The sequence below is a fragment of the Dromiciops gliroides genome, chromosome 6, assembly GCF_019393635.1.
Source record: "Dromiciops gliroides isolate mDroGli1 chromosome 6, mDroGli1.pri, whole genome shotgun sequence".
In the NCBI taxonomy this organism is placed as follows: Eukaryota; Metazoa; Chordata; class Mammalia; order Microbiotheria; family Microbiotheriidae; genus Dromiciops; species Dromiciops gliroides.
This window is the reverse complement of record NC_057866.1, coordinates 197,817,592-197,841,267: the sequence shown is the minus strand read 5'-3', so window position 1 is coordinate 197,841,267 and position 23,676 is coordinate 197,817,592. Positions and strand designations below refer to the sequence as shown.

Below are 23,676 nucleotides of genomic sequence, written 5' to 3'. Positions count from 1 at the left end.
ACATGAACTATTAATGACAAACAATTTACCTTAATATATGGCTATATCAGTATAATAATATGATAATCAATAGAAACATAAATTAAATTAACAAAAACTTTTGGTTGCCACTGTTAGGCAAGAGAAGGAAATGGCACCAAAAGTTGAGACTTGGCATTGTGTGGCATTTCTTTATGTGTGTAACAAGATTACCTTATAGACTAATAGACCTCACTAAAAATGCCATCCATACAGACACTACTGAAAACACATCTTTAGTCATCAATAATCAGAATGACACATTCCAGAAATGGTTTTGTTTAGGAATAGGATAATGGTTTCAGATTTGTGTCAGGTACCCTTTATGAAGAAAGCATTTTGTTGGCTGCCATTACTGTCATATTACAGAGGGAACAATTTACAATAGCTTCCAGATCGCTTTCCTGGGTCCTTGTTTTTCACTTAGTGCCCATCATTCTACACATATAGTTTGGATTATTTAAAATATTAATACATTAATTTATACTTGCCCACACTTAAACTCAGCTGCCATTCAAGCTAAGTACACAGTCCATAAGTATTTGTTAATTGATTTTTGTTTCCATCAACTTGGGAGTCTTGTTATATAGTCTCCTATATTTAACATACACATATAAATACACACATATATGTGTATATGTGTGTGTGTGTGTGTGTGTGTATATATATATATATATATATATATATATATATATATATATATATATTTACCTGTCAGATATAAAATAAGATATCCAGATACATTAGGGAAAGTTTGAAAATTGCTCCCCCTGTTACTGCCTACTAGAGATTTTGAGCCTTCACTATAGCTTATCACAAAATTCAAATAAAACTGGATATCATGGAGAGAGGTCTTCCTTATCTTGCATTGAAAAAAAATGTACAATTTAGAAAATTAATATGATAAAGTGTCTCTCATTACACTCCCTACATATGGCACCCTAGATTGATTTCTAGGCCTATACCCAGGTATGTAATACTTGAACTGATTCATCAAGCTAGGAATTTCCTATTTTCATTTCTGTATCCAGAGCAGTGGCTTTATTATTATTATTATTATTGTTATTAATATTATTATTACAACCAGTTATTTAAGTTACCTGTTCAAACAACAAGAAAATCACCTCTCCTCTCCCCAATCTCCTATTATGATTTACATTTTTAAATAGCCTTTGGAAGAAAATGGTAAAATCTTTCAAAATCACTTGAAAGTCTAAATAATTAAATTCCTTTGTTCCCTTTGTTCATATGTTCTTTTACCCTCTGGACAAAATCTGTTAGATAGATTTGTGTTATAATTTACTCTTTCATTCCATAGGTTGTGTTTGTTGAAGTGCATACTGATTCTACTGTTTATTATATAATCCACCTTCTTCATTCTATGTGAAAATGAGATATAGCAGTCTGTCGATTTCAGGGTCCTATTTAATAGTTTTCCATTTTCTTTTAAGTATGAGTCATACATTTTAGTCAATAGATTTTGAAAATTCCCTTAGTTTATTTGTACTAGTGTTAAGTGGGTGTGTCCACAGATTGACAGACTTACGGAAATATATTTGTGTATATAGGTAACATTTAGTGTTGGAAATGATGCATAACTCCTATCGCTTTTTATTTAGTAGTTCAGCTCTCTGGAAAGACAATTTGAATAAGAACTTTCAGTCTGCTGTCTTCTTTTCATCAAATAGAGTTTTCCCCTCCTTTCTTTTTACTTTTGGTTGGGAATCAAGAAGAATTTAAGTTGGAAATTGTGAAAACTATTCTTTAATTCAGGAAGATGTAGCTTTTGAGATATTTATTCTGTTGATCATCACTACAATGCCATTTTGCTCTGTATTAATCAGATAACTGTTCCCAGAATAAAATACTAGTATTAGGGATTAACCAAGATGCTTTCTAAATTTTTTCAGGTATCTTAACATTTCTTTAAATCTTAGAAATAGAATGGTTTTTAGAAAATAAAATGAGGTCCATAATTCAAATTTTTAAAACAATTATTTATTTATTTTAATTTTTCTCAATTACATGTAAAGATACATTTTGAGTTTCAAATTTTTCTCCCACCATCTCCCCTCCTAAAACTAGTAAGCAATTTGATATAGGTTACAAATTACAATCATATTAAACATGTTTCCACATTACTCAGAACAACAACAACAAAAAAAAAACACACACACACAAGAAAAAAATAAACAAGAACAATAATAAAAAGGGAACAACAAAATTTAAAGTGGTATGTTTTGGTCTGCATTCAGAGTCCATAGTTCTTTTTCTGAATGTGGAGAGCATTTTCCACCAACAGTCTTTTGGCATTGTCTTGGATCATTGCATTGCTGAGAAGAGCCAATTCCATCACAGCTGATCATCACAAAATGTTATTGATACTGTGTACAATACTCTCTTGGTTCTGCTCATTTTACTCAGCATCAATTCATGTAAGTCTTTCCAGGTTTTTCTGAAATCTATCTGCTTATAATTTTTTATAGCGCAATAGAGTTCCATTACATTCTTATACCACAACTTGTTCAGCCATTCCCCAATTGATGGGCATCCCCTCAATTTCCAATTCTTTGCTACCACAAAAAGAGCAGCTATAAATATTTTTGTACACGTGGGTCCTTTTCCCTTTTCCATGATCTCTTTGGGATATAGACCTAGTTGTGGTATTGCTGGGTATGAAATCGTACCTGTTGGGTACGATTCCAAATTGTTCTCCAAAATGGTTGGATCAGTTCACAGCTCCACCAACAGTGCATTAGTGTTCCAATTTTCCCACATATTCTCCATAATTTATCATTCTCCTTTTTCGTTATATTAGACAACTGGATAGGTGTGACGTGGTACCTCAGAGTAGTTTTAATTTGCATTTCTCTAATCAGTAGTGATTTAGAACATTTTTTCATATGGCTGTAGATAGTTTTAATTTCATCATTTGAAAACTTCCTGTTCATATATTTTGACCATTTTTCAATTGGAGAATGACTTGTATTCTTATATATTTAATTCAATTCTCTATATATTTTGGATATGAGGCCTTTATATGAAGCACTGTGTGTAAAAATTGTTTCCCAGCTGTCTGCTTTCCTTCCAATCTTGTCCTCATTGGTTTCCATAATTAATTTTGATTAAATACTATCTCCATTATGATTATTTCATTTATATGATACTTATATGTTAGGGTTAGTGATTATTTTAACAGGCATTCCGAATCTTGGATCAGTAGGCTTGTTGACAGATAGGTAGATGATAGATAAATAGATAGATGAGAGAGAGAACTTATTTTAGTATAATTAATTTGTAACCCTACACATTGTATTTTATGAATTTAAAAATATTATTCTGAGAAAGAGCCCATAGGTTTCAGCAGATGGATAGTGGGATTCCGGGGGGGGGGGAGGAGGTTAACCATATTTGTTTTTGAGTCTCTAAAGGTCCTCTGCACATAGCATGTTTTCAGTAAATACCTGATTGATAAATATACATGTTTCAGAGATATTTACACAATCTCTGAAGCATTAAATTGCTTATTAAATGATTAACCACAAAAGTTTTATTGTTAAAATTATAACATTTATCATTACAATCTAGAAATAAGGATTGGTACACTTTTAAAAAAATTTAGTTCACATTTAAAAGTAATATTGAAATCCATAACTTGTCAAATTCACATTCTCATTTGAAAAATTCTAATGTGTTCCACTTTTTTTTCTATACAGTTTCCTAGATGATTCCTTTCAACACCAATATCTAAAGTTCTTATGGTTAAACCTTTAAGACAAGTTCCATTTAAAAATAGATTATCATGGTGCTTCACAGATTGTGCTTTCTCTCATTTGTAATTATTCTATCCCTTGATAAATCTTTATCTCATGAACAGAGGTGGTAAAGCTAAAGATATGCATAGCTCTTGAAGTCTGGCCCCTAAGGGGTTCCTGGTCTGGTCTAAGCTTAGGGCTGGCTGTGTTGCTATGGTGATGCTACTCTTCTACAAATGGGGAGCTTTACTTTTGGATGGCAGACAGTCCCTCTGCCTGCCAACAATTCTGTGTCCTCCTGTCAGCAATATTACAGAAATGAGGGGAGCATTCCCAGATGGGAGTGTTGTTAACACCCTCTACAATCAAATAGGAGACTTGGGATGATTATGATTTAGTCCACCATACGAAAAGACTGGAAAGAAGTTTGAAATGAATATAATTCAACTTTCTTTTATCTTTCTATACTTAGCTGGGATCAGAGAATTTGTGTTGTTACTGGAAATATACTAGACCCAAAAGGCAGCAAAGGAGTATGGGCCTAGCAATTTATTATACGTTAGTTGTCCAAGGATAAACCTTGCTAAATTTCAAAATGCTCATCAACAGAAAACTGGGTGCCATTTTTCTTTTTGCCAGAGCAACTTGGAAAGTCCTGATAAAAATAAAAGATTCATACAACTTGCAGAAAGCTTTTATACATGTTATCTATAATTTGGAGGAGTTGCAATCATAGTTGGGGTACCCATACTAGAAAAATGATTTTCTTAAATGAATAGTACCAAGGAATTTAGCAGCTTGTTGTAGCTCTTGGTAGCAGCTCCAAAAGATGTGGACTTAATCTGGAGGTCTATATCCGAAATAGAAATTTTCCAGTCACTCACCGAAATAAGTCTGCGTTTCAACTAATTTTCAGATTTTGCTTGTGTTTTCCTGTATTTTCTATATCACAAAAATCCTTAACTAGAGCCATTGTTTCATTCTTTGAGCTATTGATTTCAGAATCCGAGCATTGATTAGAAGCACCTCATTGCTGCTCACAAGTATCTATTCAGGTATAATGTCATATATGACAAAAGGGAGTCAGCATAAAGGAATGAAAAGAGACCTGGCTTGGGAGTCAGAAAACTTGCTTTCAAATGTTAAAATGTGGCCTTTATTGGCTTGTGGCCTTGGACAATCTCTTCAGTTCTCTGTGCCTATGAAGGGAGGTGATGGGAACTGGAGGACAACTGTCTAACCTTTCCACAGCTAACATTTTACATGTTGGTGGTATTTTTTTGAGAGAAGTAGTTTTGATATAGAGGATTTTACAGTGTGATTTCCACAGTTGGTGAATTCAGTTCTTTTCACTGATTCAACTATATGCTTTAGAAAGACTATACATGTACACAATATAGATAGATAGACAGACAGATATAGATACACACACACACACACACACACACACACACACACACACACACACACACACATATATATATATATACACACACACATACATCTATATTTGATACAAAGGTATTCAGGCTTATGAATTAACATATATGGTGCCCAGGAGTATGAAGTTTAAATTCACAATTCTTAGATAATTTGTTCAGATAATACTGATTACAGGAAAGAAAGATGGGTTACTCATGCAGAAAAAAGGGAAGGATAACAGTTGGAGAGTAAGAGTATCCAACTAATACCCTCATAATTTCCAAAGAAATTGAGGGAAACCTCCAGCATGCTGTGGTGGACCCTTTGTGGTAGAGTTTTGGAGAACATAGACAAAAATCATCCATGCTGGGCAAATATGGATGGATTGCAACCTATGTCAGTGGAAAGAAAATCTAACTTGCTGAGATCTAAGATCCATTTGAATAATTTTTTGAGCATTCCATTTTTAAAAAATAGAACTCTGATACATTCAGTTTCTCTGGTAATGCATTCAGTTTCAAGAGCTAATGCCATTAATATTTATTAAGCACCTGCTACGTACCCAGCACTGAGGTCTGCATTATAAAGGATACACAAAGCAATAGAAGGTTTGGTCACTGTGCTGAATTTGTCTACAACTTAGGTAAACAGGTGGGGTTTAAATACATGAAACAACATCATCTAGAACAGGGACATCATCATGGAGTAAATGTACCTCTCGGAGGTATGAGAAATTTGTCAAGGGTGGTACAAAGGAACATTTGGCAAATAACTATATTATTATATTGAAATTAATACATTTATTTCATTTCTTATGTGCAAATGCATGATGAATGCTGTAATGTATTTCTGTTAATATAGAAAAGGAATATGAAAAGATTTACTGAAAACCAAGAAGTCTAAGGACCAAAAAACACAGAACTCCTGCTGTAGACCATAAGGACTCTGGAAATACTGATATTCAAAACAAAACAAAACAAAAAACTTTGTTGTTGACTTAGGGCTGTAGGAATCATGGAAAACTTCTTGGAGCTTAACAGCCTCTTTTCCACAAACAAATCAGGTTTTTATTAATGGGAATAAAATACACAGCAAAAGTGAATTCATAAAGTCAAAGACAAGGGAATTGGGAAAAAGGAAAATGGATAATCCCCCTAACTCTAACAAAAGCCTATACAATCCCCAAACTCGATTCCAACTCAGATAATTCAAAGGGCTGGATTTAACTCACCATCAGGGGTCCGTAATCTCTATGGCAGCTAGTCCGCTCCAAAGCTCCTTCAAGGCCAGAGAGCAAGTAAGAGTGAGAGTGAGAGTGTGTGACTTCCCGTTCGGGTCCCCTTTCCTACCTTCTTCTCCCTCCCCCAAAGAGGGGGGGGGGGTCCTTCAAGTAGTGTGGCTGAGACTGGCTCTCTGTTGATGATGCAGTCCACAGCCTCTGAGGACACTCCTTCTCAGGGTTGGCCAAGTTAGACTAGGTCTGACAGGGCAGGCCAGGTGTGGCTCAGATCTAATCATCTTTAAGTGGGTACTTAGTAGTTCCTCATTCACACCCAATTCAAACACTACTAAATCAATCAAGCCGGACCCCTGGGCGTCTGCCAAATTCCATTATTTTACCACAATATACATATAAAAATTTCTTGTTATTTTTATACCAGTTGAGATAGCATATGGCTATCTCATCTGTCAATATAAGACATAGCACAAGAATTGGGCAAGCATCTCTTCTCTACAATGGTTAGTTCTGTGCTCTGCTGGTAAAGAACTATAAGGAACCTAATGTTTATTCTGTTTTTGTAACCCCCAAGGCTAGGTTTCCAGAATCTACTAGATTACACTTGTGAAAGCAAATCTCATATTTCCTCCCTAATGAGAAGTTACTCACAATTTGATTTTTAAATTAGATGACTGGGGGCAGCTAGATGGTGCAGTGGATAGAGCACCAGCCCTGGAGTCAGGAGTACCTGAGTTCAAATCTGGCCTCAGACACTTAACACATACTAGCTGTGTGACCCTGGGCAAGTCACTTAACCCCAATTGCCTAGCCAAAAAAAAAATGACTGTTTTAAATTAGATGACTAAAGCATACTAATTCCCTCTTTTCTTTTGGTTCTTTTGGTTTTGCAGGGTGTTTTGAGTGCTGCATTAAATGCTTGGGGGGTATTCCCTATGCCTCCTTGATTGCCACCATCTTGCTGTATGCTGGTGTTGCCCTCTTCTGTGGCTGTGGCCATGAAGCCCTCTCGGGAACTGTCAACATCCTGCAAACCTATTTTGAGATGGGAAGATCTGCTGGGGATACCCTTGATGTCTTTACTATGTAAGTTACTTTGTTGTTGCTGTTATTTTTCAATCACTGCTTACCCTGTGTATGAGTGTGTGAAGAATTTGATTTGTATAACAATTCTATGTTTGAAGTTGAATTAAGTGATGATACTAAATTATTAGAAGAAAATGCTACATTAATGCATCTCATCCCCAAGGGAATGATTGTCTTTTATTGTCAATCAATGAGAATCAAGTTTTCTAAGAGCCACAACCCTGGTTAATTTGTGTTTGGACTCCCTTGGCAAGTTGTACCCAAAGTTCCACTTCACCGCAGAGGTTCGTTGTTTTCTAAGCTCAATTCTTGCATCTTTTGATTCTTCTCATTGGAGTGGTAACTTCAGAGGCTCATGGTAAAACAGTAGGTTGGGAGTTTAGTGTCCAATCCTGTCGTGGCTCAATAGTAGTATTGAGTTGCTGTGTGACTAGATAAATCCCTTTACTATTCTGTGCCTAATTTTTTAGTGGCACAGGATGTAGGAGCCAGAAGTCCTCGTGTGAATCTTGGCTTTGTCACTTACTAGAAGCTTCATGGTGGGCAAGTCACTTAAGCTCTCTGAACCTATTTCCTCATCTGTAAAATGGGGATCATAATAATTACATTATCTATAGCACAGGGTAGTTATGAAGAAAGAACTTTGTAGAACATTAAAGCACAAAATCCAGAGAGGCAGATTTTGTCTCATTGTGAGGGAAAACTTCCTAACACGGGTAACCAGAAATGGAATGGGCTTCTTCTTGATGACTGTGCCATCACTGATGATATTTAAGCAAAGGCTGGGTGACCCTTTATGGGGGATGTTGTCAAGGGAAATTATGCCTCAGGTGGATTAACTGGTGTCTAGAATTATGCCTCAGCTTGGATTAACTGGTGTCTAGAATTCTGCAAATCTGTTAGTATAAATAAATGTGTGTTATAATGAATGAATTCAATGTAGTAAACATTTATTAAACTCCTACTATGTCCAAGTCACTGGACTAGGAATACAAAGACTGAGGAGAGTCACTCCCTTCAAGGAGTTTGTACCTACTGTGTGCTAGGCACTGGGTCAGGTGCTGAGGATATAGAGACAAAAATGAAACATTCCTTGTTCTCAAAGTAACTTTAATTCTTTAATTATATATCTAACTCCCAAGTCCAGTGCTCTCTCCAGTACCTCAAACAGCCACTAAAACCTTAGGCACAAAATAGTTATCTAGTCACACAGCAACAGCCAAGGTTAGATGCTGAACCATGACTACCAGCCTAATAGTCTATGTAAAACTTTGATGTTGCCACCCCAGTCAAAAGAATGACAACACGTACATAAATGAACATATACCAAATGGAGAGAATGGTGGCCATCAGTAGCTAGGAGGATCAGGAAAAGGTACGTGAGCTGAGCTTTGAAGGAAACAAGGGATTCCAAGAGGCAGGCATGAAGAGATTAGGGGATGCGTTTATGTAAAGGTGCAGGGATGAGAGACGGAAAGTCATATATGAGGAACAGTGAGAAGGCCAATTTGTCTAGACTGTACAGAATAAGAAGAATGCATTAGAAGGCTGGAAAGGTATATCCTTTTATCGATAAAGTAGGAATGATTCCACATGTCCCCCTATGCCACTTCAATGGTAAGATTGCAAAGGGAAGCACTTTTTGAAAAGCATCTTGAACCTTTTGGCATAAAGTCTCTTAAGAGTAAGAAGTCCAAGGTAGGGGGCAGCTAGGTGGCTCAGTGGATAAAGCACTAGCCCTGGATTCAGGAGGACCTGAGTTCAAATCCAGTCTCAGACACTTGACACTTACTAGCTGTGTGACCCTGGGCAAGTCACTTAACCCCCATTGCCCCGCAAGGAAAAAAAAAAGTTAAAGGTAGAGTCAGCTTTTCAAGATTTGGCCTTTTGGGGATGATTATGGAGCATGATTTAAAACAAACAAGCAAAAACCACCACTCATTTAATCAGTTAGCTGTAGCATTTAGTGATTGTAACTAGTTGAGTCAAGGAGGCATTTATCTTTGGTAGGCTAAAGAAGGGAGTATACTTTGAATGATTCTGCTGTCATGGAGGTATGACAGCCGGGTTAATGTGTTCAATCGAGCATTTCTCAGAGCTCTGTACATGTGGTCATAGCTGTCACTTGAGGCTGCAGTGTTTAGAATAATGTTTCCAGCTTGGCTACACAGCTAAGACTTTTTTATCATCACAGCGAGAAAAATCTATCATTTTATTAGGCTCCAACTTATTTTATTAGTCTCTGGGAACTTACTTGATGCCCATTGCTCTCAAATCAATATTCCTGGTTTTGTAAGTTTGCTTGGTCTAGTTCCTGTGTGGTGCAAATCCCCAACAAAAGCCACAAATGGAAGGATGAAAAGGCAATGGAAATACCAAAGGTGTTGGTGAATCCTGAAACTAAATTTTCCTGCACTCTAAGTGTAAGGTTGGACCCGGGCTTTTATGAAGCTCATGTATGTAGCATTTGTGGTCCTAGCAGCCCTACTATATCAAGCTTGGCTTCCAGCTGGTGTACGGTGAGAGAGAGAGGAACCAGGATGAAATCTTGAAGAGAAAAATAATGATTGAAAACAGATAAAATCGCCATCTGTTGGTGGACAAATTGGGCCATTCTCAATGGAGTCTGGCTGGTATAATTTTCTCCATTTCTTTTTGAAAGTGTGTACCACTTCTTAAATCAATATTATGGGCTGCCTTTAAAGCTGATTCTCCAGGGACATTCAGTGATTTGGTGAAATAATAGTTTAGAAACATCTGAAAACTTCCATACTAGAAGTATTCATTCGAATTGGGAAATGCATGTTTGTAATACTTTCATTAAAATTCATTAAAATGTTCGCATCTCCCTCAAATGATTTCCTAAGTTTTAATAGCTACATTTCAATACCTAGGCTTTGCTTAGAAAGTACTCAGCAAAGGTTTAATTATTGTTTTAAATGTTGACTATCACCTTTCCTATCCATTCTCCCCTTCCCTCCCCTTTTCCCTTCCCGTCTCGTCTTCCCCTGCCAATGTTTCTTTTTCCTCTTCCCTCCCCTCCCCCATGTTCTCCTTCCACTATACAAACTACAAATGCTACAAAAACATTTTTCCCTGTGCTCTCCCTTTTATGAGCAGAATTGTTGCCTAGGGCAACAAATTATGTAATATACTATTAAAATGAAAATTCTTTGTTTGGGCTTTTGCCCTGATTCATGAGACAAAACTCAGGACAAAGAGAATTAAAAGGAGTTGATTTAAATAAACGTCAGGGTAGCAACACATGGACAGGCTGATCACTGGACATCAGCAAGGGTTTCAAGATAGAGCCAACTTTTGTTGATTGCTTTTGTATTGAGATAAAGACAATTTAGATATGTCCACATCAGTAAAGGGGATGGGCCATTTCATCTCAGTAGCTACCCAGTTGCCTATATGTGCTATTTAAGAGGTAGGGGCATAAACATCACTGTCATGAGTACCTGCTAAATACCAGCTAATACAAAAGCTGAAGACTGAATGACACTTTCCCTAGCAGAGCCCCCCTCAATAGAGGCTCGCCTAAGGCTGACATAAGCAACAATGGAAAAATAGGTCACTGAGTCAGTATAGCTTTCTTTTCTGTTTAGTTTTGTTTTGTTTTTGTGGGGCAATAAGGGTTAAGTGACTTGCCCAGGGTCACACAGCTAGTAAGTGTCAAGTGTCTGAGACCAGATTTGAACTCAGGTCTTCCTGAATCCAGGGCTGGTGCTTTAACCACTGTGCCACCTAGCTGTCCCATATAGCTTTCAATAATACATATGCCCCGCCTACCCCTTCCCTTTCCCTTTGCTGGGTTCATCTTAGAACCTTTATTTTAAAGAAGGGCCCAGAATATTCCATCTTCTTCGCTTCCCTGCAACTTTTTCTGACTCTGAACATCTCTACCACACCCTTCAAGCAGGTGAGCCTTCTCCCATTTCAGCTTCCTTCTTTGCCTATCTTCCCTCATTAGAGTATAAGCAACTTGAAGATAGGAACTGCCTTTCTTTCTGCTTGTATTTTTTGTGACCCTGAGAAAGTGACTTAAAATCTATCAGTTTCAGCTTCTTCACCTGTAAAATAAGAATGCTATCATTCACCAACCTCCCAGGGTAGTTGGGAGAATGAAATGATACAATATTTCTAAAGTGCTTTGTGAACTTCAAAACACTATATCAATGTTACTGTTATTGTTATTACTGTTTTTTGTTTTTTTTTGCGGGGCAATGGGGATTAAGTGACTTGCCCAGGGTCACACAGCTAGTAAGTGTCAAGTGTCTGAGGCCGGATTTGAACTCCCGAATCCAGGGCCGGTGCTTTATCCACTGTGCCACCTAGCTGCCCCTATTGTTATTACTAATCATTAGTATTATATGGGTATCATTCTGTTTAGCATACTACCTGTCACATATATTTATTTTTAAAAATACATATAAATAAATTATTAATATTCCCAGCAACAGTGCCTGGAATAGAATAAGCACTTGTTTTCTTGATTTCAAAGCACTTTGGAAAGTATTACAGAATTGAAAAATATAATAGTGAGGATGATAGATAATGATAACAAAATAAACATGACTTATTTCTTTACTCACAATTTTGGGGCTTCCCATTTCTTTCAGACCCCCTCACCCAGGGTCTTTAAAATAATATCTTAGTGACTAATTGGTAACGAGGTTCAGTTTCCTCATCTATGAAAGGAAAAGACTTTATCTGGGGCCATCACCAGTCATCTTGAACCATGGCTTGCCACTGTACTCTGGAGTCAGCTTTATGAATAGAAGGATAAATGGAAGGATAATGAATTTGACAATGTTTTTTCTTCCTTGTGGATTTTTGCTCAGGGATCACAGCACTTTTCTAGACCAAGAGGACCTTTGAAGTTCTCTAGTTCATCCCAGCCCCTCTATCACAATACAAATGAGGAAAACCAAGTCCCAAGAAGTGAAATCAATTGCCCAGTGTCACAAACCTGGTTTGTGGAGAAGCTGGGATCATTCAAAAGACTCTGTATCTGGTATTCTTTCCTTTATCCCACACTGACATTTCTTTCTATCACTCTTCATTATGTTTTGGGTTTGTGTGTGTGTGTGTGTGTGTGGCAATTGGGGTTAAGTGACTTGCCCAGGGTCACACAGCTAGTAAGTGTTAAGTGTCTGAGGCTGGATTTGAACTCAGGTACTCCTGACTCCAGGGCCAGTGCTCTATCTACTGCACCACCTACCTGCCCCTGTATCACTCTCCATTATGCATCATAAATACTAATGTGCTCCAAAATATCTATCTTTTGTCCAGTTTGTGAAAGGTGAGTACAATCTGCTATTCATCATAAGTCTGTCTACAAAGTAAAAATAAATTATATGCATTTGCAATGATTCAGAGTAAATTTTGACCATTTATGTGATTTGAAAAAAATTTTAAAATACAACAAAATGAAGTTTGAGATTTAGGAAAGATGCTACTAATAATAATTCAGATGTATACATTATTATAAGATTTATAAAGTATATGACTAGTTGTGTGACCATGAATAAACTACTAAACTGTGAGACTTTATTTCTTCATCTGTAAAATGGACATCATAATATTCATAAAACCTAACTTAAAGTATTCTTTTGAGGTCCAAATAGGGTAAGGGATATAAAGTACTTCATATATTTGCTCTTGGCTGATAAGTAAAATCACTCATATTTTATTCCTTTGAGTGGACAAGAAACAAGACAGATTTTAAATATAGTTTTAATTTCTGAAACATCCTCATGGGGGTGATTTTTCCTTGACATTTCAGTTAGAAAAGTAGTGTTAAAGGAAGAAAAGTACAAAGCACAAATTACTTTAAAAAGCAAAGAAAATTTCATTTTTTGACTTTATAAACATTATGTTTTCCTTATTTAAATCATGATTTTTAAATACTCAAATTTTATTATAGGAAGGTAATTCCCTGAATAGGCAGTGAGTAGTCAAAAAGCTATTATATTTATGAAATTCAGGTTCTATATGAGAATTCCTTCTTGTGTATACACTGGACTAAGTGACCCCTGGGGTTGCTTTGATATTTGGAAATGAAAATTAAGGATACCTCCTCCTCTGAGAAGGCAAAGAAGAAAGGATAGGTGAAGGAAGATATGGTAACATTTTTAGCATCCTAGGAGAGTAGATTCCCTTTTTGAATGTCCAGAATCTTAGTACAGTCAGAGGTGTTATCTATATAGAGTGTGCACCTAGACGTGGGATATTTCTATAGGTCTGTTTTACAATTCTTAAAGACACTGAAATGCCCATTATCAGTAGTACCTGTTCTTTGAATTATTACTTTTTGTCTTTGATAGTAAGATATTTCTCTTGATTCCTCAACATGCTCTACCTTGGGCCCATTGCTTCTTGTCAAGCTTTTCTGAGGTAGCTGGTTTCATCAACCATGATTAAAAAACAAAAAGATGTATTGGGACAGCTAGGTGGTGCAGTGGATAAAGCAAGCACCAGCCCTGGATTCAGGAGGCCCTGAGTTCAAATTCACCCTCAGACACTTGATACTTACTAGCTGTGTGACCCTGGGCAAGTCACTTAACCCTCATTTCCCTGTTCCCCCCCCCCCAAAAAAAAGGCATTTATTGAGCAGAGGGGTGGGTTCCAACTTTGAAGCAATATGATTCTTTTACTGAGTTCCTACCAGTATCATATATACACACATTTATAGTATATGTGTATACATATACATAGACACACACATCAGCCAGTGTGTAAAGATTTATTATGCACCTATTATGTGTCAGTCACAGTGCTAAGTGCTGGGGATACAAAGTAAGGCAAAAGACAATCCCTGCTGTGAAGGAGGCTCCCTTTCTAATGGGGGGGGGCAACACATAAACTATGTACAGACAAGATGTATACAAGATAAATTGGAGATAAGCAATTAGAATTAAGATGGATCAAGAATGGCTTGGGGGGGGGTAGCTAGGTGGCGCAGTGGATAGAGCACCAGCCCTGGAGTCAGAAGTACCTGAGTTCAAATCCGGCCTCAGACACTTAACACTTACTAGCTGTGTGACGCTGGGCTAATCACTTCACCCTTCTTTGCCTCAGCTCCTCATCTATAAAATAAGCTAGAGAAGAAAATGGCAAGCCACTCTAGTATTTCTGCCAGGAAAAGCCTAAATGGGGTTATGATGAGTTGGACACAACTGATTTACTTAACAATAGGAAAGGCTTCCTCTAGAAAATAGGAATTTAGCCTGGACTTGAAGGGGGAAGTAAGGAAAGAGGGAATTCTAGGCAGGAGGGAATGCTAGGGAAATGCCCAGAGCTAAGAGTAGTTCAAGGAAAAGCAAGGAAACCTCTGTCCCTGGATCACACGGTATGTATGGGGGGGTGGGGGTGGGGGTTGTATGAAGACTGGAAAAAAGGAGAGAAACAGTTGAAGGGCCTTGAGACAAAACAGAAGATTTTATATTTGTTCCTGGAGGTAAAAGGCAGACATGGGAATTTTTTTGAGTCTATGTGTTTGGGGTAAGGGATTTATGCCTGACATGGTCAGACCTGTACTTTGTAAAGGTTATTTGGCAACCGAGTGGCCTGAAGTGGGAAAAGACTTGTGGAGGGGGGACAGCTAGATAGTGCACTGGCCCTGGATTCAGGAGGACCTGAGTTCAAATCCAGCCTCAGACACTTGACACTTACTAGCTGTATGACCCTGGGAAAGTCATTTAACCCTCATTGCCCCGCCCCCCCCCCAAAAAAAAGACTTGTGGAAGGTAGGACAACCCTCAGTGTATCGCAAAAGCCCCAACTTGGGAAGATGAGGGCATGGACCACGGTGATGATAGTGGTAGAGGAGTGAAGTGTATCTATACAAGAGATGTAAAATCAATAGGCCTTGGCAACAGTTTGGATATTTGGGGTGGGGGGAAGAGAAGAGTTGAGGATGTATACACATATGTGTATACATATACCTATACATACATGTGTAGATATAGATGCATATGTATACACATATTGATATAGATATATGATATATCTAGTTATATGCATGCACATAGATGTGTTTTTACTCTTCAGTCATTTCAGTCATGTCAGACTCTTTGTGACCCCAAATGGGGTTTTCTTGGTAAAGATACTGGAGTTGTCTCCGGTTTCCTTCTCTAGCTGCAGATGATGAAACTGAGACAAACAGCATTAAGTGACTTGTCTAGGGTCACACAGCTAGTAAGCACCTGAGATCGTATGTGAATTTCGATCTTCCTGCCTCCTCTGTGCCACCTGGTTGCCCTACACATATGTGTAAAGATACATATGCACCTGCATATTGCTTTAAGGCTAGCAAAGTGCTTTACTGGTATCATCTCATTTGATCATTTGGGTAGCCATATTTCAGGAGGTACAAAACAATGGAAGAGAAGCACGTGGAAACAAAGATTGACCTAAATGACCCTGGAGGGTCCTTTCCAACTTTCAAATTCTGTGATTCTGTAATTGAGTAAATATATTACCAAATGTTAAACTTTGGTGAAGAAAACAAGTCCAAAAGAATGGACTGATCAGTATGATCCTGTGGTCACAGAGCCACGTGAAGCTTCTTTTTTTTTTTTTTTTTTGTGGGGCAATGGGGGTTAAGTGACTTGCCCAGGGTCACACAGCTTGTAAGTGTCAAGTATCTGAGGCTGGATTTGAACTCAGGTACTCCTGACTCCAGGGCCAGTGCTCTATCCACTGCGCCACCTAGCCGCCCTGAAGCTTCTTAACAATATGCTTTACCAGACTTGGTTAGCCAACCACAAGCCCGAGGCAGTCACAAGAGAGCAAGAGAGTCATAGCAATGCTCATATCTGGTTGCAGAAGTCACTGTATGTTTTTCCTCGAGGAGCTCTCTAAGGACTAGACTGTAAAGAGAGAAGAGTTGAGAACTGAACCTTGAGATCTGGGTCAAGTTAGAAACACTCAGTTACGTACTCAGTCAGACATAACTAAGTCCACATGGATGATTTCACAGTTTATTCTGAACTCCTTCCTGGTTGTGGATATTTTGCTTTAGCAAATAAAGATGTTCATTCCTCTGTGCTAATCCAAGTTGGTTTTCTTTGTGGAGAGTGGAGAGACCAAAGCATTGAGGAGTTAGAGTGCACTGAAATGTGATGCAAGGGCACTGGCCACTGTTTGCTCCTGGAATATAGCCTAGCTACTTCTGAGATAAACTAGACAATATTCTGGATGCTACTTGCGTCTCAGAAATACAAGTTTCTCTATTAGATTTTCCACCATGTAGAAAGATTGGCCTGTTGTACCTTTGCGACTCCCGTATCAGACTGCACAGCCACACTGTGGCCTGTGGCTCTTCAAGGCGCTGACCCATGGTTGTCTGCGACTGGTGGAAGCCTACCTACCAGCACCTTTGATGATCTGTGACCTTATTTGCCTGCTAAATTTCTCAGCTTAATGAGGGCCTGTAAGTTGTATGAGCGTACTATGCAGGAAGTCAACCCATTTAGGACTGTCAGCCTGACCTGGAGGAAAAAGGCAATACACCCGTCTTGTGATCAGCAACGCTGGATCATCATTCACACTTCAGAGGTGAAATTCAAATGTTTTTTCTTCTTTCCTTCTTCAGCTCCAGGTCCTTTGGGGAAGGTGAGCAGCTCTCAGGGCCACCAACCTTCAGCAGAAACATTTATTTAAAAATGGATGGACTATTTTTTTTTTTGAGAAGCAATGGGGGTTAAGTGACTTGCCCAGGGTCACACAGTTAGTAAGTATTAAGTATCTGAGGCCAGCTTTGAACTCAGGTCCTCCTGAATCCAGGGCCAGTGCTTTATGGATGGGCTATTTTTTAAAAAGTGATTTTAAGAGTCAGTGGTCAAGATAACTTAACCTCTGCCATACCATCCTACTTATTCTAATAGAAAAAGAAACAAATGTTTTGTTTAGAAGTTTCAAACTCCTTTGAAGAATTTTATCTTTAAAATCCCAATCCCCTTTCTCTGCTTCCCACCCCCAGACATTTTTCCTGAAATGGGAGTTTAGTAACTTCCCCCCTTCCTTTCTAACAAAAATTAGACAGGCGCACCCCCACTTTTCCGGCCTCATGATACCTTGCTTCTTTTCACTCCATCTCAGAGCAGTGAAATTGACCATCCTGATGTCCAACACATAATGACCTTCCATGTTATGTCCCCAGCCTCTGAACAGGCTCTCCCTCATGCCCAGAAGGGAATCTCTCCTCCCCTCTATCTCTTATGAATCCCTACATTCTTCACAGATGAGATAAAGCACCACTTTCCACAGGAGGCCTTTCCTAACCCCTCCCACTACTGATCACTCTTCCAAATTATCTTGAATTTATTCCACACATATTCTCTCTTTTTAATTATACTTCTATGTGCTTATGTCGTCTCCTGATAGAATATAGCATGAGCTCCTTGAGGGTAGAAAATTGTTGATTTTGTCTCCTCTGAGCCTAGCACAGTGCCTGGCATGTATTTGGTGCCTAATAAAACCTGACTGGTTGATTAATTGATCCCAGTCTTCTCTGCCTTGCATCTTTTTTTAGTTCAAAAATTGCTGAACATCAGACTGTAAAACCTACAACTCCCATTATGATAAATTCTGTTAGGCAGCAGGTGTCTGAAATGGGTCACCTGGGAGCATCCTATATTAAAAGGCAGTTTATAGATGCCTCAAAGGGATGGGGAATATTCTTATTTTAATAAACAGGAGGCTGCTGAGTGGAGTATACTTGCAGTCTTAAAGATATTTTGGTTTGAATCATAAACCCAACATGACCCATCTGTGTGACCCTGAGCAAGTCACATAATCTTTGTAGCCTCACTTTCTTTATTTGTAAAATGGAAAGAAGGAAAGAAACAAGCATGTACTAAACATCTATTAGGTGCCAGGTACTACATTAAGTGTTTTACAAATATCTTATTTATCGTCACAACAACTCTGGGAGCATTATCTGCAGTATCTGTTCCAAAGAATTGTTGAGGACCAAATATGATGATAATAATAGCAACAATAATAATAGTAATCATTTGTTGTTCAGTACTTCAGTTGTGTCTGACTCTTTGTGACCCCATGGACCATAGCACACTAGGGCCTTCTATCCTCCACTCTCTCTCTCTCTCTTTTTTTTGGGGGGGGGCGGGGCAAATGAGGGTTAAGTGACTTGCCCAGGGTCACACAGCTAGTAAATGTCAAGTGTCTGAGGCCAGATTTGAACTCAGGTCCTCCTGAATCCAGGGCAGGTGCTTTATCCACTGCACCACCTAGCTGCCCCCTCCACTATCTCCTGAAGTCTGTCCAAGCTCCTGTTCATTGTTTCCATGACACTGTCTATCCATCTCATTCTCTGCAGTCCCCTTCTCCTTTTGCCTTCAATATCTCTAACAATAGACAGTACTCTGCATATGGTAACTCATTCTATCCACTGCCCTATGATGTCCTCCCTATCATTACCCCAATTTTAAAATGAGGAAGCTGAGATGTAGAGGGAGGGGTTAAGTAACTTGTCAGGACTCACATGACTGGTGAGTATCCAAGGAAAGATGCAAAATCAGGTTTTCTGCGTCCCCCAAATTTTAGCCACTGTGCTACCTGGATGCTGATAATGTGTGTGTATACCCAACCAGTGCGCGGGCGCACACACACACACGCACATGAGCACATGTATGTCACACACATACATATATGCATGTGTGCATGTCACACATGTTACACACAAAGCTTAAAGGACTGTAAGGATGTCATCGGTGATGATGATACCTGCCACAATTAGAAACTACTGACCTCTTGGAGAATTACAGAATTTTAGAGTTGGGATAGACCTCAGAGGTCATCCAATGCAATCTGTGCCTCATCACAATGTACCTTCTGCAATATCCTTAATAAAATTTCATCCAATATTCACTTGGAGACATAAATTTAGAGGGAAAATTGCTGTGATCTGAGATAGTCCATCCTATTTGGGGGCAGTTACAATTGTTAGGAAGGGTTTTTTGGTGTTTTGGTTTTGGTTTGGGGTTTTTTTGCTTACAAGTTGGAATTGATCTCTCTTTAGCCATTGCCCATTTTTCCTAGTTCTATGCAATGACTCCCTATTTTGTGACTGTACTTTACTAAAACATTCATGTCTTATTTTCCTCCCCCATCCAATAAGTCTTAGAAAGCTTTTTCTTATATCTAGCCTAAGATAAAATATGCATAAAATAATTTATTTTTTTAAAAATTGTACATAAAAGATTTTTCAGTTTCATAAGCAATCATCTTTATTATACTATGAAACTACGTTATGGAAATGCTTGTTTTTATTCTATAAATTAAAAAAAAATAACCTACATACCCAGTTAAATTTTTTTTTAAAAGTTTCCTCACAAGAGGTTTGACTACTATGTGTGAGTGGTTTGGAGGGTGGTAAACAGTAGTAACTTATTGACTCAATGTACTAAAGTATATAGGGACTATACTTTGCAGTCATTTGTAGAAGAAACAGTCACATTGGTGAAATAATGAATCCTATTACATTAGGAGGAATACTGAATTTGAAGTTAGAAGAACTGGTTTGAATCTGGTTTTGTCACATCTGGTTTTGCCCTATCTGAGTTTGGCCAAATGCTCAAACTCTCTTGGCCTCAGTTTCTTTATAATGATTAGATGATCTCTGAGGTCACTTTCAATGCTAGCTGCTATGATTATTGAAGTATCACGTATTAAAATGTCACTCATTTAATTAAGCCACAAATATTGTCCATTCAAATATTCTGTCACTCTTGAGGTGTCCCCAACTAAAGGCATGTGGATCATAATGAGGAAGAGATGAATTTTCCCAAGTTTTTCCTTTACATTGTAAGGCAGTTTTCTAAGAATGAGCATTACTTATAGGTTTCTGGTCTGCATTAGTGAAGGGAGTTCCCAAGTGAGTGAGTGCTCCATATGTCAATGAAATCATAGATTTGGACAAAACAAAGAAACAAATGTGGTGAGGTTCCATGTGTTGCGATGGCTGTCTCCCACATGTAGTGCTGGGGTTTAAAGGGAGGTAGAATAGATATCTCTAGCCTCTTCTGCCCCTATCATTCTCCAACAGAAAGTGTAATTTCTGCCAGGAGGGGAAGCAGGATGTTAAGCCACAGATGGCCAATCTATTCTCCTTGGGGGGGGGGGGGTATCAGGATAGAATTTTATCTGTCTTCTCTTTTAAATATTATTTGTCTAGGGTGTGCAGTTCTCAATTTTGGTCTAACTTCTGATCACTGTTTCATTATTGGTTGAACAGGACCCAAAGTTTGGTCTCTTTCCCACCAAATACCAGTTCTACAATGAATGGTAATAACAGATAGCAAAGAAACCCATTTATCCAAATTGGTATCAAAACATAAATCTAGAAAGTATACATTTGAGAATATAAAGCAAACAATACAGAGTAAAGGAGCTCTCCCACTGGGTGTAAGGTAACTCAGCTCTACTGAGAGAGAGGACTACATTTCACCTAAGGGTAAACTCCCTAGATTAGCAAGTTGGAGAGGTAGGGACATGATAGAGATTGCTGTTCCTCTCCTGTCTTCCTGTAGTCTTTTCTTTCAGCAACCTGAAGTAGGATTGACCTCTGCCATCTTTTCTCTCAAAGTAGGAAGTCAGAAGAGACTGAAGCAAATGAAACACTTAAAAGCAGAAGGGACCTGAAGAGACATGAAGCTTAAAGAGACTGAATCAGCTCTTTGTTGGTCTTGCCAACTCTGATCCACCCCTCATGCAGGGAAGGGCATTTATCTTGACCAATGAGGATAGCATCCCATACCAATCGGCAATGGGACATGGGTGTATAAATATGCTTATATCTGAATCTAGTTCGTATTAAACTTCATTTATTTTCTCTTGAGTGTCAAAAGTGTCTTAGTAAAATGTTCTGCAATTAGGATTATTGACAGTGAAAGAGAATGTTTTCATCAAGAGTTTTCCAGCACTATCCACAGTGATTTTTCCATATGAAGAACCTCCTTGACAGTCCTCTCCTTGTGTTTTCCAACTCTTGTACTTTAGATAAGTCCATAAACATACAGGCTCTTAGCTCCTGTTTGCTCTAGTGAAGGCTTAATAAGTGGCCAGAGATATCTGTTCCCACACTGGAGTTTTATGAATCTGTCCCTTATAGGAACTTCTAATTCTTCATATACCTTTGTTCACATTGTTGGCTATAAAATAATTAAGGCAATGCCTGCTTTAATTCCTACCCCAAATATGTTTTTTTAAAGTGTGTGTGTGTGGCAGGGCGGCTAGGTGGCGTAGTGGATAAAGCGCCAGCCCTGGAGTCAGGAGGACCTGAGTACAAATTCGGCCTCAGGCACTTGACACTTACTAGCTGTGTGATCCTGGGCAAGTCACTTAACCCTCATTGCCCCACTTTACAAAAAAAAAAAAAAAAAAGGTGTGTGTGTTTCTAAGACTTTATCCCTACAACTTTTTGAGTTGTCTATTAATTTTGTCTTGTTTCCTGAAGAAGGCCGTAATAGTTTTCTTTTTTTCCTTGCAGTTATATGTGATAATGGTTAAAATATTCTTAATTATTCAGAATATGGTCATATACTTTATACATTCTTTGCTAAAACAGACTATCAGTAATTTTTTTTTTAAGATCTACTCATAGGCTCAGGGGTTTTAGAGTTTCTCTGTAGAAGTCATTATAGATGAGGACATTGATTCAGAGAGATTTGATGTCTTACAGTCACATTGGTCCTACACTGAGTAATGGGATTTGAACCCAGGTCCTCTGAATACAAATCCATTGGTCTTTCATGAATACCACACTGTTTCATGCTTCAGCGTCATTTATTTTAAACACCTATACTTCATTTTCCCCTTAATTTTTCTCCACTCCATCCCTTCCTTTTAATTTGAGAACATTGTCTACATTTTGGAAGAAAGTAACACTTCTCTCCACCATCTCCTTTCCTTATTCATGTGATTCCATGTCTCTGGACCTCGATTTCCTCATCTTTATTACCAGCAATATCTAAAATTCTAAAATGCTAGCTGATATTCAGTGTTCTAGGAGTCTAAATTACCAGAGATCATAATGTAGTATTTGTATCTCTTGGAGAATTCCAAGCTTATCAGATAATTCTACACTTCTACTTGTGCTGCTTTTATCTGACCTTTTTGGGAACTTGTCAGGATTGTTCAAATAGTCTTTCTAGATATTTATGGACTCTTCATTTCAAAGAAAGACAGTTAAGTTTTATATATGTCCCTCTGTTCTTTCAGTGTTCTTTCAGTGACTCTTCCTTGACATGCACTGTGTTTTCCCTGACTTATTTTGATCCTTGTTCCCCCCGTTCTACTGTAGAAAAAACATTTATTTGTACTGCTGACATTTTATTCCCTAGAGTGTGGTCAGAACCTTCCATACAGGGGCATCTAGCTTGTTTAGTCATTGTTTTAGAGCTTAGTTAAAATTTTATGCAAAAGCTTTTTTGGTGGAAGAAATATGTTGATGTCAAAACATCCATCAGCTTTTTTTCTTCTTCTTGACTTAATATCTATGATAATTTCCTGAGAAACAGCCTTTCTTGAAGCTTTAGTTCATTTTTCTTTGTTATCAATAATGAATCATACTCCTGAGATACTTATAATAAATCCGTAATTCAGGTGTCTATGATTTCATTTGTGGATGTTCCATCCACCCACATCATTTCCTCCATGCTTTAATAAAGAGTCTTCATGAATTGGTGTGGCCCCTAAAAATCACCCCCGAGGACCAGGCTTCTGGTGATAATCATCTATGATCTTAGGGACCCATCATCTAGCTGGTTTCTGGGTGGTACTCAGAGCCTTTCCTCCTTGTGTAGAATTCACAAAAACCTATGTTCCACTGGCCTTAGAGAACCCAATTTCCCGTATCTGATGAAACAATGGCAATGAAAGGAAACCAAACAAGGAAAGAAAATACCTTAATTTTTCCATTCCTATATATATAGATAATGAAGGAAATAGGACCTATATTAAGTAACCTTTAATTAAATGACATTTTGAACATGATTGTATATTTTTGTTAACATTCCTAAAATAAATCAGATGTAGTATTCTATGCCTAAAGTTCCAGGTAAATATATTATGTGGAGCCTTAGGTAACATAAATAACATTTACTAAGTTACTTTGCTTGGAAAAGT

At 38.0% G+C, this 23,676-nt stretch overlaps 1 protein-coding gene across 4 annotated transcripts in view; it reads left to right on the top strand.

Annotated features, from left to right (window-relative positions):
• Positions 1–23,676, top strand: part of GPM6A (glycoprotein M6A) — a 495,836-nt gene that overhangs the window by 396,824 nt on the left and 75,336 nt on the right. For 3 of the 4 annotated variants that reach the window (XM_043970135.1, XM_043970132.1, XM_043970134.1), the window contains exon 2: positions 7,326–7,518. In XM_043970135.1, coding sequence (XP_043826070.1) covers positions 7,326–7,518 — 193 coding nt within the window. Of the gene's footprint in view, positions 1–7,316; positions 7,519–23,676 lie in introns of all 4 variants that reach the window. The other variant, XM_043970133.1, reaches the window with a different exon arrangement.